Source organism: Manacus vitellinus, unplaced genomic scaffold (assembly GCF_001715985.3).
Source record: "Manacus vitellinus isolate BGI_N305 unplaced genomic scaffold, ASM171598v3 scaffold_5_pilon, whole genome shotgun sequence".
NCBI classification, from domain to species: Eukaryota; Metazoa; Chordata; class Aves; order Passeriformes; family Pipridae; genus Manacus; species Manacus vitellinus.
The window spans coordinates 26,770,782-26,785,836 of record NW_021940682.1 but is presented as its reverse complement, the minus strand read 5'-3'; the positions used below and the strand labels follow the sequence as shown (position 1 = coordinate 26,785,836).

Below are 15,055 nucleotides of genomic sequence, written 5' to 3'. Positions count from 1 at the left end.
AAACACAGAGAAGAGGAAAAAAATTTGAGTGGCCTGTTGGGATTCTTCCTATGTATTTTTTTTCCAGTTTTTATGCATTATTTTAACATGTTTAAAAAAAAAAAAAAAAACACATTTTGGGCTGTCTACAAAAGCAGACTATTCAGTTGTAAGCAGGAGAAAATTCTGGCATCATTTAATGAAATAAAAATTGCAGGGATAAGAACACAAGGTAACAAGCAAAGTGGCATTTGCTCAGTCCAGCGGTTAATGATAAATAAATTACAGCAACATTATAATAAATTATAGAAGGAAATATCTGTCAGCAGAAATAAGAATTTTGTCACTCATATAGGGAAATAAAAATATTAGTGAAGAAATTAAAAACAAGCTTCAACTAACTTTCAAATTTTTACATAATAACCTTACTACAACTGTAATACAATTATAAAATTGCTGTGTCTAGAAATTACTTCAAGTATTACCTTGATTGTTTTAAGTTGAAGGAGGAAAAAGGGCAGTTGTTACTAACTTCGCAGTAGTAACCGTCCAACTGATTTATTTCTCCCGAGTTAAAAATTAAGTTAAAAATACATGAATTTCTGTTGTTGGATATATAAAAACCTACATCTCAATGCTGTATTTCAGTGATCGACATGTTGGAAAAACTTTCTCCAAATCATCCTCCTTCATAGATTATGTCAGGAGGTCTCTGAAAAAGCTGGAACTGGATGATTCAAAGGTGAGTCACTGAATAGAGACTAAATTAAATACTTATATCCCTGTAAGTTCTTGAAGTCAGCACCACAATGGAATGTTTCAGCCACTGACTTGATTTACTTCCTATATTGCTGTGTGAATATAAAGCATTATCATTTTTTTATTAGTATTAATAGAGCAAGTCCATGCTTGTTTATATATATTAAAAAAAAAACCAACATCTAAGTTGGGGGGGGTTTATGGTTTTTTTTTTTGAAGCAGACTTCCATGTTTAAATTCTTTAAAATATTCTGATTTAAAATTACTTTATTCTAATGACTTTATATAAAACCAATCCTTTTTTCTACATGGTGCTCATAATCATGATTTTTTTAAGGCTTTCTATTATTTCTGAAGTAAATCCTACAAATCTCCTTTAAGGCTAAAAATATAATACAGTATTTTATACATGTTGTCATTTAGAGGTGAATATACTTTTCAGATGCCGAGTGAAGCAGGCATGAAGAACTTTTTGCCAGTGCTGATACTATACATCCCAGTAAAAGTAACTCATGCATCCTTTCAGACCAGCTGAAATACTATACCATACAAGCATGTTGCCTTTTTATCTTTTATTTGTTTAAACTGAAAGAGATCCAAAAAATTATGAATCATGAATCACGTAGTAAATACTTTGACCCCTTTTGATTTTCTTTTTTTGTTGTTGTTTTTTCGATATTATCGTGATCCTTTTGGACACCTTTTGAAACTGAAAATGTAACATTATAGCAAGATAGGCATTTCAGTCTGTGCAGTATGTTTCTCTTACAACTTAGTTTCCAATGTATTTCCAGTTTAGTTTAGCCTTTAGACAGTCTTCCTGAGCTGCCTTTGAAGACCTTTGAAGGCCTAATACTTCTTTTTTCCTTTAAATTGATAAATGTCAAGGAGAAGTATTAAAATAACTTTCCTAGATAGAGAAAAATAAGTAAATTCAAAATTGAGTTTTAAACTTACCAAATCTTTTGGAGATCTTATTTATGTTCTTGAGTGTCTTGTCTTAGTACTACAACTCTTCAATTGGACAACAGATGGCAACATAACATTAGGCACAGAATATGAGTGTGTAAAGATCACAACCATGCTGTGAGAACAAGTTGTGCAATAGAGACACTAGAGAGTACTAGGCAGGTGGTTAACAAATTCAGTACCATCAAAGAAAAAGTAGGAATGGCAAGTATGTAAAATATTTAAGGTAAATGTTGTAGTCTTTCTTAAATTAGCGTTTAAAATCTGTAGTCAAAATGTCAAATCACTTAAAATTTGCCGGGCACATCAAGCACGAACTATGAGAAAAAAGCAAAACCAAATAAGCAAATAAATTCAAATGACATTGGAGTCATGCTTACAACATTATGCCTGAAGTTTGCAATATTTTAAAAGGATTATATTTAATTCTGTTTGCAAACGTAGTTACTTATTTGCTTTTCTGCATAAATAGGCACCAACATCATGCATTCACCCCAGCTGAAAGTAAAATATGTCTTTCTCTCTGTGTGTACAGTCACCCAAAAGCAATAGTGCATTTTTTTGTGCAATAATCAGTTTACAAAATCATTGATTAAACTATACTGGTGGAAATTTATTCACTGTTTTTTTTAAAATCAATAAGCATAGAAACTTTGAGTTAAGAGGTCTGATTTTAGGCATGCTACCTTTTGCTAGAAAGAGTCTGGACAAATGCAAGTTGCCCTGAGAGAAAGATGTCTGTCAACACTGCTTCAAACTGCACATTTGTGTGGTTGCTAAAGACCTGATTCAAGTCAATGCTCACTTTTGCTTATGTTTCTCCTCATTTTATGTGCAGCTGGCTGCATACTGAAGACTGGATTTTGTGCTGATGTAAACAATATTATTTTTTATTTCCCAGCTATGTTGAAATCTGCAGCAGCACAAAAACAGTGCTATTCTGATACTACTGAGAGGAAAATTGTAACTGCGCCCTCAACAGTGGTTCTGACCCTGCAGTTTTCACGGTGGAGTCAGGACTATACCTACACAATACTGGAGAATGTGTTAAATTCCTCTCTTCAGAAAAAAAAAACCACTTACATAACTAAAAATGTGATGAAGTCTAAACATTTGCTCTCAAAGACAACAAAAATCAGAGAAATTTATGTACAATTTGTTTTCTAGCTCTGTTTAGAAATGAATAAAAGAGCAGCTGTTCTGCATAGACCAAAAGTCTACTTCGTCTCTGGCAGAGGCCAAAAACCGATGCCTTGGGAAAAATATAAGGTGGGAGTAAGCATATAGGAAGCTTATTTCCAGAATAATCCAAAATGTCCTTGTCATTCACAAAAAAAAAAAAAAAGAAGGCAATCACTGTTTTAATACATAAATTTATTTAGGTTATATTTAAAAAGCAGCTAAAACTTGGTGACACTGTGTAATACTACCAGAGAAGTATGAGAAAAAATTGTTTCCATATGCGTCTCTGTTTTACATGTGCAAAAAGTTTTCTAAAAACCAGAAGTCAGTTGCTATACCCTTATCTACCAGTGCTGTAACCTCACTGTAGAAGGCTACCAGATTTGAAGGCACAATTTGCTGTTAGTGAAGCCATGTTGTCTGTCACCTACCACCTCCTTATTTTCCATGGGCCTTAGCATAGTTTCTAGCAGGATCTCCTCCATGATCTTGTCAGGCACCAAGGTGAGACTGACTAACCTGTAGTTCCCTGCATCTCCCCTTTTTCTGTTTTTGAAAATGGGTTATGTTTCCCCTTTTCCAATCCATGGGAACTTCATCAGGCTGACATGACTTCTCGAATATTCTGGATAGTGGCTTAGCAACTTAGTCTGCCAGTTCCCTCAGGACCTGCAGATGCATCTCATCAGGTCCCATGGCACTGTGCATCTTCAGGCTCCTAAGATGTTCTTGAACCTGATCTTCTCCTACAGTGAGTGGTTCTTCATTCATTCAGTCCCTGTCCCCTTCTGCAACTTGGGTGGTGTGGCTGGAACTTGCTGGTGAAGACTGAGGCAAAAAAATTGTTGAGTATCTCAACATTCTCCATAACTCATGTAGCCAGGTCTCCTGTTTTCTTCTGGAGAGGGCCCACATTTTCCCTAGTCTTCCTTTTATCACTGGTGTACCTATAGAAGCCTTTCTTGTTGTTCTTGATGTCAGACAGATTTAATTCTAAGAGGGCTTTAGCTTTCCTAACTTGATCCCTGGATGCTTGGACAATATGTCTGTATTCCTCCCAGGCTATCTGTCCTTGCTTCCACTTTTGATAGTCTTCCTTTTTGTTTTTTATTTTGTCCAAGAGATCCCTGGTGGTTTTGCTTGGCTTCTTTGAGCTTGGAGAAAATGACCCTTGAATACTGACCACCTTTCTTGGGCCTCTCTTCCCTTCAGGAATTTATCACATGGTACTCTGTCAAGCAACAGGACATGTTCTCCCATCTCCCTTGGTTGACAGGTGCTGTTAAATAAATCCAAAGATGTTTGACAGACATTGTGCTTATTAGTTCAATGGTATTGGAATTCCTAAATTACTTCTCTTTGCTACATTGACTTTGCATAAATTCTGATTTCACTATTGTCTACCAGGTTTAAAACTCAAAATTAAATAGTCTGGAGTTTGCAAAAGCACAAAGTACAATTTTCTTTTTCACTAATTGGTTATTTTTTGTCAGACGAGCTTTTTTTTTACACTGGGTAGATGAAGATGTGCTTCTCTTAGCTTACCATTGACTGTCCTTGGGTTGTAAATTCTCCTTAGCAGTGACTAGTGGAATATCATAAAATGCAGTTTGCAAAGGAAGGGACATATGATAAAGAATCTTACTGTGTGGTTTAACTTTACTGTTGTTTTAAAAAGTGTTAAAAAGCCTCATACTTAAGACTGGGGAACTGTCAGTAGTGAAATTGTATAGTACATTAAGACATGAACTAGCCTGAATATATACAGCTATGGATGTAGTCTACCAGGACTTCAGGAAAGCCTTTAACACTGTCTTCCACAGCATTCTCCTGGAAAAGCTGCAACCCACAGCTTGGACAGGTGTGCTCTCTCCTAGGCTGAGAACTGGCTGGATGGCTGGGCCCAGAGAATGGTGGTGAACAGTGCTGCATCCAGTTGGTGACCGGTCACTAGTGGTGTCCCCCAGGGATCAGTGTTCGGTCCAGTCCTATTTAGTATCTTTACTGATGACCTGGATGAGGGGATTGAGTGTACCATTAGCAAATTTGCAGATGACACCAAGATGAGGGGGGAGTGTCAGTCTACTGGACAGTAGGAGGGCTCTGCAGAGGGACCTGAACAGGCTGGATAAATGGGCTGAATCCAGTGGTATGGTGCTCAAGCAAGACCAAGTGCTGCGTCCTGCACTTTGGCCACAACAACCCCATACAGCACTGCAGGTTGGGGACAGACTGGCTGAAGAGCAGCCAGGCAGAAAGGAACCTGTGGGTACTGATTGACAGCAGACTGAACATGAGCCAGCAGTGTGCCTAAGTGGCCAAGAAGGCCAATGGCATCCTGGCCTGTATCAGGAATAGTGTGGCCAGCAGGACCAGGGAAGTGATTCTTCCCTCTGTACTCAGCACTGGTGAGGCTGCTCAAGTACTGTGTCCAGTTCTGGGCCCCTCAGTTTAGGAAGGACATTGAGTGCTGGAGCAGGTCCAAAGAAGGGCAGCAAGGCTGGTGAAGGGTCTGGAGCACAAGTCCTATAAGAAGTGGCTGAGGGAACTGGGGTTGTTCAGCCTGGAAAAGAGTAGGCTCAGGGGGGACCTTATTGCTCTCTACAGCTGCCTGAAAGGAGGTGGTAGTGAGGTGGGTATCAGCCTCTTCTCCCAGGCAACCAGCAGTAGGACAAGAGGCCACAGTCTTAAGCTGTGCCAGGGGAGGTTTAGTTTAGACATTAGGAAGAAATTCTTTACAGAAAGAGTGATCAGGCATTGAAATAAGGCTGCCCAGGGAGGTGGTGGATTCACTGTCCCTGGAGGTATCTAAGAAGAGACTGGATGTGGCACTTAGTGCCATGGTCTAGTAGACAAGGTGGTGTTAGGTCAAAGGTTGGACTTGATGATCTCAGAGGTCTTTTCCAACCTACTTGATTCTGTGATTCTGTAATTTCATTATATGTTTTATGTGTTTTTACACTATATTACATTACATTATTTTTAACTACCTTAGTCATGGAAAAGTTGTAAAATTTACTCTAAGGTATGATTTCCCAAGTGTTTTGAACTGATCTAAGACATTGCTCTGCTAAAAGGGTTGTCTTACTGCTTTCATGTACTCTTTTGCTGTTCCTGGTAATGCTTGTACAAGAAGAAAGAGGAAACATGGAATTGTGCTGTCAGTGCAGGGGAAAGCAGTCCCTTTGAGGCAGTAGAGGAATTGCATCTGTTTAAACAGACTGTGGAATAGCATTCTTAGGCCGTCTCTCCTCTGTAGGGCGTGTACAGCGTTGGACAGTAAAAGAGACTTTCATTCAGTCAAAATGCTCAGTCTAGGAAAAGGCAGAGCTCTGAAAAAATGCTTCCTGAAGAGATGTTAAGTGTGGTATCACTAATTGTCCCATACCTTGTGCCTGAATGCTTTCTTTTCAGCTCAATCAGCATATCTGTGGGACTGCAGTCCAAGCTGGGTGTGCTCAGGTACATGGTATCTCATGTGCTCTCAGGGCTCTGTTGACAGTCTCGTAGATGAGTCAGTCCTGTGGCACAGTTTTAGTGCCATTTCCAGCATATGGTATAGTTATAACTAGGTTAGCAGAGACCTTGCTAGGTTCGCTTGGTTGTTTCAGCTGTTTGAGCAACCAAAGAAATCAGTTTAAAAGAAGATTATACCCCCATTACAGTGCAAAGAGGTGCTTTTGTTCACAACCTGATAAACACCCAGAGACATTGTAACTACATAAGGGAAGAAATACTAACCAAAAATTCTCTGTATGAAATGTAGGTTACTTGAGTGTCAGTAACATCTTGAGTGTCAGTAAGATAAGCTAGATCTTTGAGTGCAGAATCAATCTTAAGACAAATACATGATAGATGTATTTGAGTTTTTTCATGTTCATAGTTTCAACATCATAATGAAAGAAAAAAGTTCAGTGCATATATGTGGAAAATTTTTTTGGGCTACACAAATGCATGGCAACCCAAAGAACAGTTGCATGGACAACTTGAGTGAATGAATGAGGCTTACTTTGCATGTGGAAGTTCAGTTCTTCTCCTGAAAATGCAAACAGTAATCTACTCCTACTTCACCTTGGAAGGATAGCAGATGGTTGTGTCAGGTACCTTTTAGGAACCAAAGGCAGGTAGCAAACTGTTGCAGTTTCAGCCAAAGCCAGTGTTATCTGGGTTTTAGTCTTCTTCCAAGAAATTGGCCACATGGCTAACTACCAGTTACCCTTTTCATGCCCGTCTCTATTAATGCTTTTTGGTGGACAGTTTTTCTTTTTTCCAGCTCACCAAACTTTTATCTGAGACACAGTTTGGAATACTACCTAATCTATCTGTGACAGCAGGATGCATTCAGTCAAAATGTGTAATAAACAAGGAGGGAATGGAAAAGGACATACTTGAGTATAGCAATGTCCAAGAGACATTTTTGACCCCCTTTTTATTTGTCAAACATTTCACAGCTTGTTTTCTTTCAATTTGAATGCTTCATCTTGAAAAATGTAGAACATAAAGGAAGCAAAAGCAGAAAGGTTTCGTGATAACATTTTTCCAAATATAGATCTTTGAATTTTAATTCCAAATAACCTATAATTTCAAAAATCCATTATACTAAAACCCTACTAATATGCAGTTGAAATGGAAAGCTTATAGGTCAGAGGTTAAATAAACTATTTTGTTTATTTCATGACTGATATATTTTAGTTGGTTTGACTCTTTAGAGGGGAAGAGAGAAAAAAAAGAACCTCTAAAAGCTCTACAGAAAATAAAATAGGAATAAAATAAAAAAAAATTCTTGTTAGTCCACATTTGTACTGCCAGATCAGCTACTCGACCTTGCATCTGCAATTGGGAAAAAGTACTTTCTAAATGAAAAAAATATGATTGAAATACTACGAAAGTTTTTCTGAGCCCTGTTGTTTTAAGGCAGAGTTAGAATTTTGCATCATCCCTGAAAAATATTTGTCAGATCTTGCAAAAGCTTCCTGTAATGGAGACTGACAATGTTGCCAGTCCTTAATTAACCTCTGAGAAAAAGATTTCTTCAAGGTTTTGGCTAACTTTTTTTTTTTACTGCAATACAAGCCCTATCCGCTGTAGACATAGTGAACAAACTGTTCTCTGCTTCTTGGTGATAGCCTTGTAAACACTTTTATTATGCCCACTCTCAATTTTGTCTAATTTAGCCTGATCAGTTCCAGTTTTCTGAGTCTTTCTTTTTAGATCATGTTTTCTAGATTTCTGATCTCTTTTCTCTCTCAGGGCTTTTTCAGACAGTTCATTTCTTTCTTTGAAATCTGATGCCCAAAAATGGATGCAGTATTCCAGCTAGAGCTTTTCCACTGCCAGAGTTGAAGGATTACTTCCTGCACTTTGCAGGCTGCTCTCCCATACACATCATAGAATGGTGATTGCTGGTTTTTTGCAGTAGCACAACTGTGACTCTTGCTCAGCTTATGATCTGCTATATCTCGCAGACTGTCATTTGGTGTTCCCCATCCTGAACAGCTGATTATTTCTGCCTGAGTCTAATCCCTTCTGCTTTTCTGTGCAGCATTTCATACTTCTTTTCTAAGCAATGCTCCAATTTCTGAAAATTATTTTAAGTTCTGGCAGTGCCTTTCTGTTGCACATTAGCAGACCTAATTTGATTTCTATTCTGTTGTCTGAGTTCTTAATGAAAATACTGCATTCCATAATTGACCTCCAGTCAGCAGGTCTTTCAGTTGTTCAAAGACTCATTAGTAACTGTCTGGTTATGGTCATTCAAACAATTTTCACTCACCATATAGTACTTTAATCTTAAACTTGTTTCTTAAATTTGCTTGTAAAATTATTATGTGAAATGTTGTCAAAAATCTTTCTGAAATTGAAATATATGATAACCAGCTATTTTTCTCTGTTGTGAATCCTTTTACCCTCCTTACAAGTGAAGTAGACCAACTTGTGGTTTGTTCTTGACGAATTCACATGGACAAATTCATCTGCTTATCTTGTGTTTTTAAATTCTTTATTTGTTCCGTTTTTTCAGTGCATTTAATTTGAACTGTGTGTTCTATAACAAAAGACATACCCTCTCTCTTTGAGAACTTCTGAGTGACAATGAGTAATAGTTTTGAGGTCCCTTTAGTCCCTTCTTGGCTATCTTAGGATGAAGTTCGTAATACACACCTCATTTGAAAACTTACAGGTTTTTTAAGTGTTCCCTAGTTTGTTTTCCTATTTTAGGCAGAGATTTTACATCTTTGCAGCTGGATTAGCCACATACTCTCAGATGATTCTTCTAATAAAGTGTTCAAAAATGTATTAAACACTTTGGCTTTCGTAGTCTTTTGTCATAGAGTCATAGAATCATTTAGGTTGGAAAAGACTTTTAAGAGCAGCAACTGTTAACTCAGCATTGCCATGTCCATCGCTAACCCTTGTCCCTCGGAGCCACATCTACATGTCTGTCAGTGCTGTTACTTTTCTGCTAAGTTGTGGTCTAGCTCATTCCACAGCCACAAAAGACTAGATATACTGCTGTTGAGGAGGGGATAAGATATATGGGAAAGGAAATGAGAATGTTATCTGCAGTTACTGTGTAATTGTCATTTAGGAATGACTGGAGCTTTCTGAATAATTAATGTATCTCAGAATGTCATGTCAGTGCAAAATGCTGTCTGAAGAACAATTATTGCAAATTAGAACTGAGAAACTGCTATTGGAAAGTAATTATAAACCTTAGAAAAGGGCTAATTTTAAAAACAAAACACAGATTTCATTTTGTAGTGTGAGTTTCAATCAGGAAAAAATATTTAATTGTAAAGTTCTCTCTCAAAAAAAGTAACTAGAAGAACTCTGATCTCTTTTTTTCTTAAATCTCTTGCAGCTCCCAGACAGCTGTATAATGGATTACTATGAAAAATACAAGCACAGAATGAATGAACTAGAAGCATTTAATATGGTAAAAGTTATAGCATTAATACTATTACCTTGTATATATGTGCTAGTCTAGAACAAAGCCCTGTTAAGTTTTATGTGGAGGTGGACTGTCTTACATTGGTATGCAATCTCAAAAAACAAAGCAGCCAGCCCTTCCAAACTTTGGAGCATATCCTATTCCAAAACTATATTAGGTGTGAGTAAAATAATAAAGCAAATACATGGAAGATTCTTTTTCAAGAGAGACTATTACACTGGAAAATGGCATGTCAGTCTCCTTTTAAATCTAGACTGGTCTCCATGCAGTTATTTCATAAAAGTTCTTTTTATTAAAATTCATTATTTGCCTCTTTAAAATTGTTCTGCTACAGATAGTATCATTTTCTTATTGGACAAATGTCTGAAAACCAACTAAATAACATAGTTCCCTGACTTTGTAGCATTCCATGTATTTTTCTCTCTAATATAATCTGTTTTGAAGATGTCCATCCCATAGGTAAAATTAACAAACTGACGTTTGTACAACAGAACCCCTAAAAAATGGTTGACCTTCCTGGACTTGTTCTGAGGAAATGTAGCCATTTGGAAGTGTACTGCCTGTCTTTCCCAAAGGGATTGTAGTATCTAATCTTTCTTTCAGCTGAAGGTTGTTCTGGCTCCTTGCATAGAAGTTTTGATACTTCTGGATCGTCTTTGCTATCTCAAGGAGCAGGTATTTTTGCATTGTATTTTATGATACCTAGAGGCTACATCAGTGAAGTGAGGCTATTTCAGTCTATTTATTACAGTGCAGACCAAAAGTCTCTGTTGCAGAATTATTATTCTCATCATATTTGCAAAAGTATAAGCATTCATTTCGTTTAGTATAACCATATGCCCAGCAGATGTTTTTATTTTCAGAAAAGCAGCAACAGTAAATTTTATGTTCTTTTAATTGTATGGTAATTACTAGTCAATAGGCAGTAAAAAATAAATTAATTAAATATGCAACAAATCTCATTTTATACAACATTGAGATATTTATTAATTAAAAAGAATATTAGAAATGCTAAACAAACATTGTGCTGTTTATGCTACAACTTCCCATTAATATGCTTTAGAACATATAATTCAAGTCATTTTTAATTAGATCCAAAATGTTTATTATTTCCTTTTACTGTTTCTTAATTAAGATCAATGATGAGAGAGGGTGCACTTTTTCCAACTGTATGGCTCAACTGAGGTACATTTGACTAACATACAGTATGGATATATTTTACTAGTATAGACCTAGGATATAACAAGGAAATGCTACTACATTTACTCCATGATGATTTATATTACACTCTTTCTTCTAACACTAATTTTGAGCTTGGCCTGTTTAACTCAGGAGCAGCAGTAATACTTTTTCTGCACCAATAAACATTTTTCACACAAATAATAATTTGCTAGGAGAAAATCATAGCATCTTCCAGCTTCTACTCTGAGCCATGGTCAAAATAAATTTTTTAGATAAAGTTTAAACTCATTCATATGAATAGCTATGTTTTCCCACCATAAACCTTACATTTTAACAGCTCCATTTTATAATAAGTGAAAACTCACTTTATTCGCTGCCAACTACTGAGCTGTAGTAAATGTATGCTTTTGTTCTAACTGGTATTTTTACAGAGAGGCAATTTGAAATATTTAAATAACAATGTATTTTCCCAAGTGCCATAGAGATCTCTATGATTTCCAAGATGGGAGATCAAACTTGCTGCATTTAGCACTAATTTACCTTTTCTAAATGTAATATATGCATTAATTTAATCTTGTACTGGTTGATTCATAAAATATGTTTAGGATTTAAAATAGAAATTATAAAAGCCATATGCAACATGATGGCCAGATCCAGCTGGCCTGATTCATTTGAAAAGTCAGTTAATTAGCTTCAGGAGTAGAATGCGCTGCCTAAAATGAGTATGTCGTGATCCTTAATTTCTTTGCTCTAGTTCAGTCAAAGAACAAATCCTTATTGATGAAGGAGGGGGGTAAACTATCATTTGGTAGTGCCAGAAATAACTAAATTACTTGAAAATGCATCCTGTTATGGGTGTCTGTTTTTTCAAAACAAACTTTCCCTGATTTTCTTGTTCGATAAGTGGTTTTCCTGCTTTGCATTAAGGATAATTATTTTTATTTTCAAATTTGTATTTCAAAATGTGAACCTATTATCATATCTTAGCTTTTAAGTCAAGCACATTTTGATGTACTTCAATCATCCATCATTTTACAGGAAAACATTGCCTGGTCTGGACTTGTGAAGTTATTTGATCCTGTGAAATCTCCCAGATGCTATGCAGTTATTGCTCTGAAGGAAGAGTCATGTTCTTAAGTGGAAGCAAATTGCAGAGAGGTTGAAAATTCTGAACTGATACTGTTGTTTCCTCTCTTTAATTGATTCCTTAAGTACACTGTTTGCTTTTCAGCTGCAAGAGAAAAAACTGCAATACCTCTGAATCTTCAGAAATAAGTATCTCCTTTATAAATATGATGGCTTCCTTATGTCAGTTATTAAACAATGTTGAACATCTGACTTTATTAAAAAAGTTATGACCTATACTGTGTGATTGCTATTTAAAATAGTTTTTATGTTCCTTCTTTTTAAGGTACTATGCTTATGTATCAATACCCTTTCTCTTGATATTTCTGATCTCAAGATTATACCTGGTATCAGCAGTCTCAGACAAGGCTCACTTTTTTTCTTTTCTGGGTCCAGATGCTGCAAAGTATAAACAGAAAAATAACCTGCACTGTAAACAAGAGGCTTATAGACTAAATAGAATTTTTGTGCTTCCTATTCTGCAGGTTATCAGGACCAGCTTATTTACAGACCAGTGTAAAAGAACCTAGATAGTGACTACCTGCAGAGGACAGTTTTGTATTAACCCTTTCCTCCTTCAGGCATTTTTCTGGCATGCACTTGTTTGCCTGTCACTCTGAAGAAAAAATGTATGTGCTCTAATCCAGTGGGAGATTTCCCAGTGCTAAAGAATCAGCTGCCCTGCTGGAGTTCACTCTGTAATCCCTGGGTTCTATTGGAAAGCTATTATCTAGCCAAAATCTGTTGGGTATAAAAACTTTGGTACCCGGGTGAATTGAAACTTCCTAGCCAGTTTCTTGTTGTCTGTGCTGTATTCATGAGTGGGAAATTTATTTGTTGATGTGTTTATCTCAATGGGCTGCCTAATTAAACTTGCAGATTTTCCATCAAATAAAAAAGAGAAAAGTTTCTATTTTAAGTCCTAGTGCTTTTAATAGAATTTTCCAACATATATAAAATATAATTAATTACTAGTGCACAGAAAAAAAAAAAAGGACAAGTAAATAATAAAATACAGCATTGAAGAAGAAAAGGGGAGAATACACCTAGAAGATGAGAATAATAGAAAATATTTTTATACTAATTGTTTAGCAACAGTAATAGTGATGGGAGTCAGACTGAGATAGAGATGTGAGTAAGAAAGAATGTTTTTATGTTGCAGTTTGCAAAATATAATGAGAGCTTGTGAACATGGCCATTCAAGAAAAGTAAGGTATTTTTCTAACAAGTCACATCTTTATTGATGTATTCACTTGGAAGAAATACTTATTTTTCTGTGTCTAAGTTCTCTGCTATCTATTTTGGAACTCCCAGTCCTTATTAGCTCCACGGTTCCAGCATGAGCTTCTCACATTTGTTTGGTCCCAGTACATTCAATCCTTAGAGCTACTGAACACCTTCAGTACCCAAGGAAATTAACAGAATTGCAGGTGCTCCCAGCATCTTTGCAGTAGAGCTAAGAAGAGAAAAATGAGGCCTTCCATATATGCACCTTTTGTTATATATAGAGTACCAAGGAAACTAACAAGCTGCTGAATTCTTTTCCCAGAAGAGGAATCAAAAGAAAGAAAATCCTTTCCTAACCGCTAGGCATCTGGAAGGAAAAGAATATCTGAAATAAAATATCTGAAAAGAATATCTGAAATAAAAGGGCAATCTAAAGTACATGATGTTAAAAAGAAAAAAGATGAACAAAAATCTTAGAAAAATAGGGTTTATTACATTATGTTCTGCTAAAACATGATGACTAATTATTAGTGAAATGTTATAGTGTTGCCATCCCTATCTTATGTGCTGTGGGAAAAATGTACTTGGGGAAGAAATTGCCTTTTTTTTTTTTTAATTAATTGATTCTTCCACTTTTTCAGACGAAATACAAAAACTGGGCATATATGATGTCCAAACAAAGAAAGCACAGTTTCTCACTGAAAGCAAGGGCTTAAAAAGTACCCTGTTATGGCCCAAAAATATTCATTTCAGCAAGTGCCATCTGGTTTAATCTGAACACAGTCAAAATTGCAAAGGGTATACAGACTATTGCTAATTTTGTGTGTAATGCTAGATAAATTCAAAGTTAAATTTTTATTACTATCTTAAGAGGAAATTTACAACAGTTTAGAAAAACAAGCACATCTCTAGGATTAGCACAGTGCTTTTCTGCTGATTCAGAAAGTTCTGAATAAATTTGCATTCCCTCCCCCATCAGCTTCTCAAGCTCTTTCAGTACTTTTCATGTACTTTGTAGTCTATGCAGGCAAAGACAGAGGCAATGTGCTTCTTAGAATAATAACTATCAAGAGGTTTATATGATGAGTTTGCATTCAAGTAGTCAGTTGCTGTCTGCTCTCAAAGCTGTTTCAAAGCTTTGGATGCCTGAATACCTATGGGTTACTGTTTACACAATGGAAAAATCCCTGACAGTAATCAGGATGAATAAAAACATTTTTCTTCATGGTTATTGCCAGAAGTTCTTCCATAATGAAAACTGTACCCTAAATATGATGAAGTCTTTTGATAGGAAAGAATCTCCATTTTCTTTCAGGGTGACACACTGCTGTCTGTGTTGACATGCTGCCTAAGGAACAGAGGATATACCTGTTTCCCATCAGGTGTTTGCCTGGTTCTGTTCGTGGCACAGCTATGTGTTCTGTAGCAGATTTGGAATATTTTATTTATTTTTCTTAGGGCTTGTCATGGGTTGAAATTGCCCCCCCCCCAAGAATTCGGGGGGGCTCAGAGGTGACTGGGTGCCAGGGCAGTGTTCCCTGGAGAGCCAGTCACTGTCCATGTTGTTCGCTTCTGCTCAAAATCCTATATACACAGCACCAGGAGCTGTTGGCAGTGTTGTGCTGTTGGTGTTTCCTGCAGGTAGGTGGAGAAGGCCAGGGGGTGGCTGGGCTCCCTCTCTCC

The 15,055-nt window shown here is 36.5% G+C and overlaps 1 protein-coding gene across 7 annotated transcripts in view; it reads left to right on the top strand.

The window, feature by feature from the left end:
* METTL25 (methyltransferase like 25) overlaps positions 1-12,384 on the top strand; it is a 44,073-nt gene extending 31,689 nt beyond the window's left edge. For 4 of the 7 annotated variants that reach the window (XM_018080675.2, XM_018080674.1, XM_018080673.1 and 1 more), the window contains 5 exons: positions 628-721; positions 2,875-2,976; positions 9,749-9,823; positions 10,442-10,513; positions 12,059-12,384. In XM_018080675.2, the coding sequence (XP_017936164.1) occupies positions 628-721; positions 2,875-2,976; positions 9,749-9,823; positions 10,442-10,513; positions 12,059-12,157 (442 nt within the window). In that variant the 3' untranslated portion in view covers positions 12,158-12,384. The remainder of the gene's footprint in view (positions 1-627; positions 722-2,874; positions 2,977-9,748; positions 9,824-10,441; positions 10,514-12,058) is intronic. The other 3 variants (XM_018080676.1, XM_018080677.2, XM_018080679.2) reach the window with 3 other exon arrangements.
* The last annotated feature ends 2,671 nt before the right edge of the window (positions 12,385-15,055 follow it).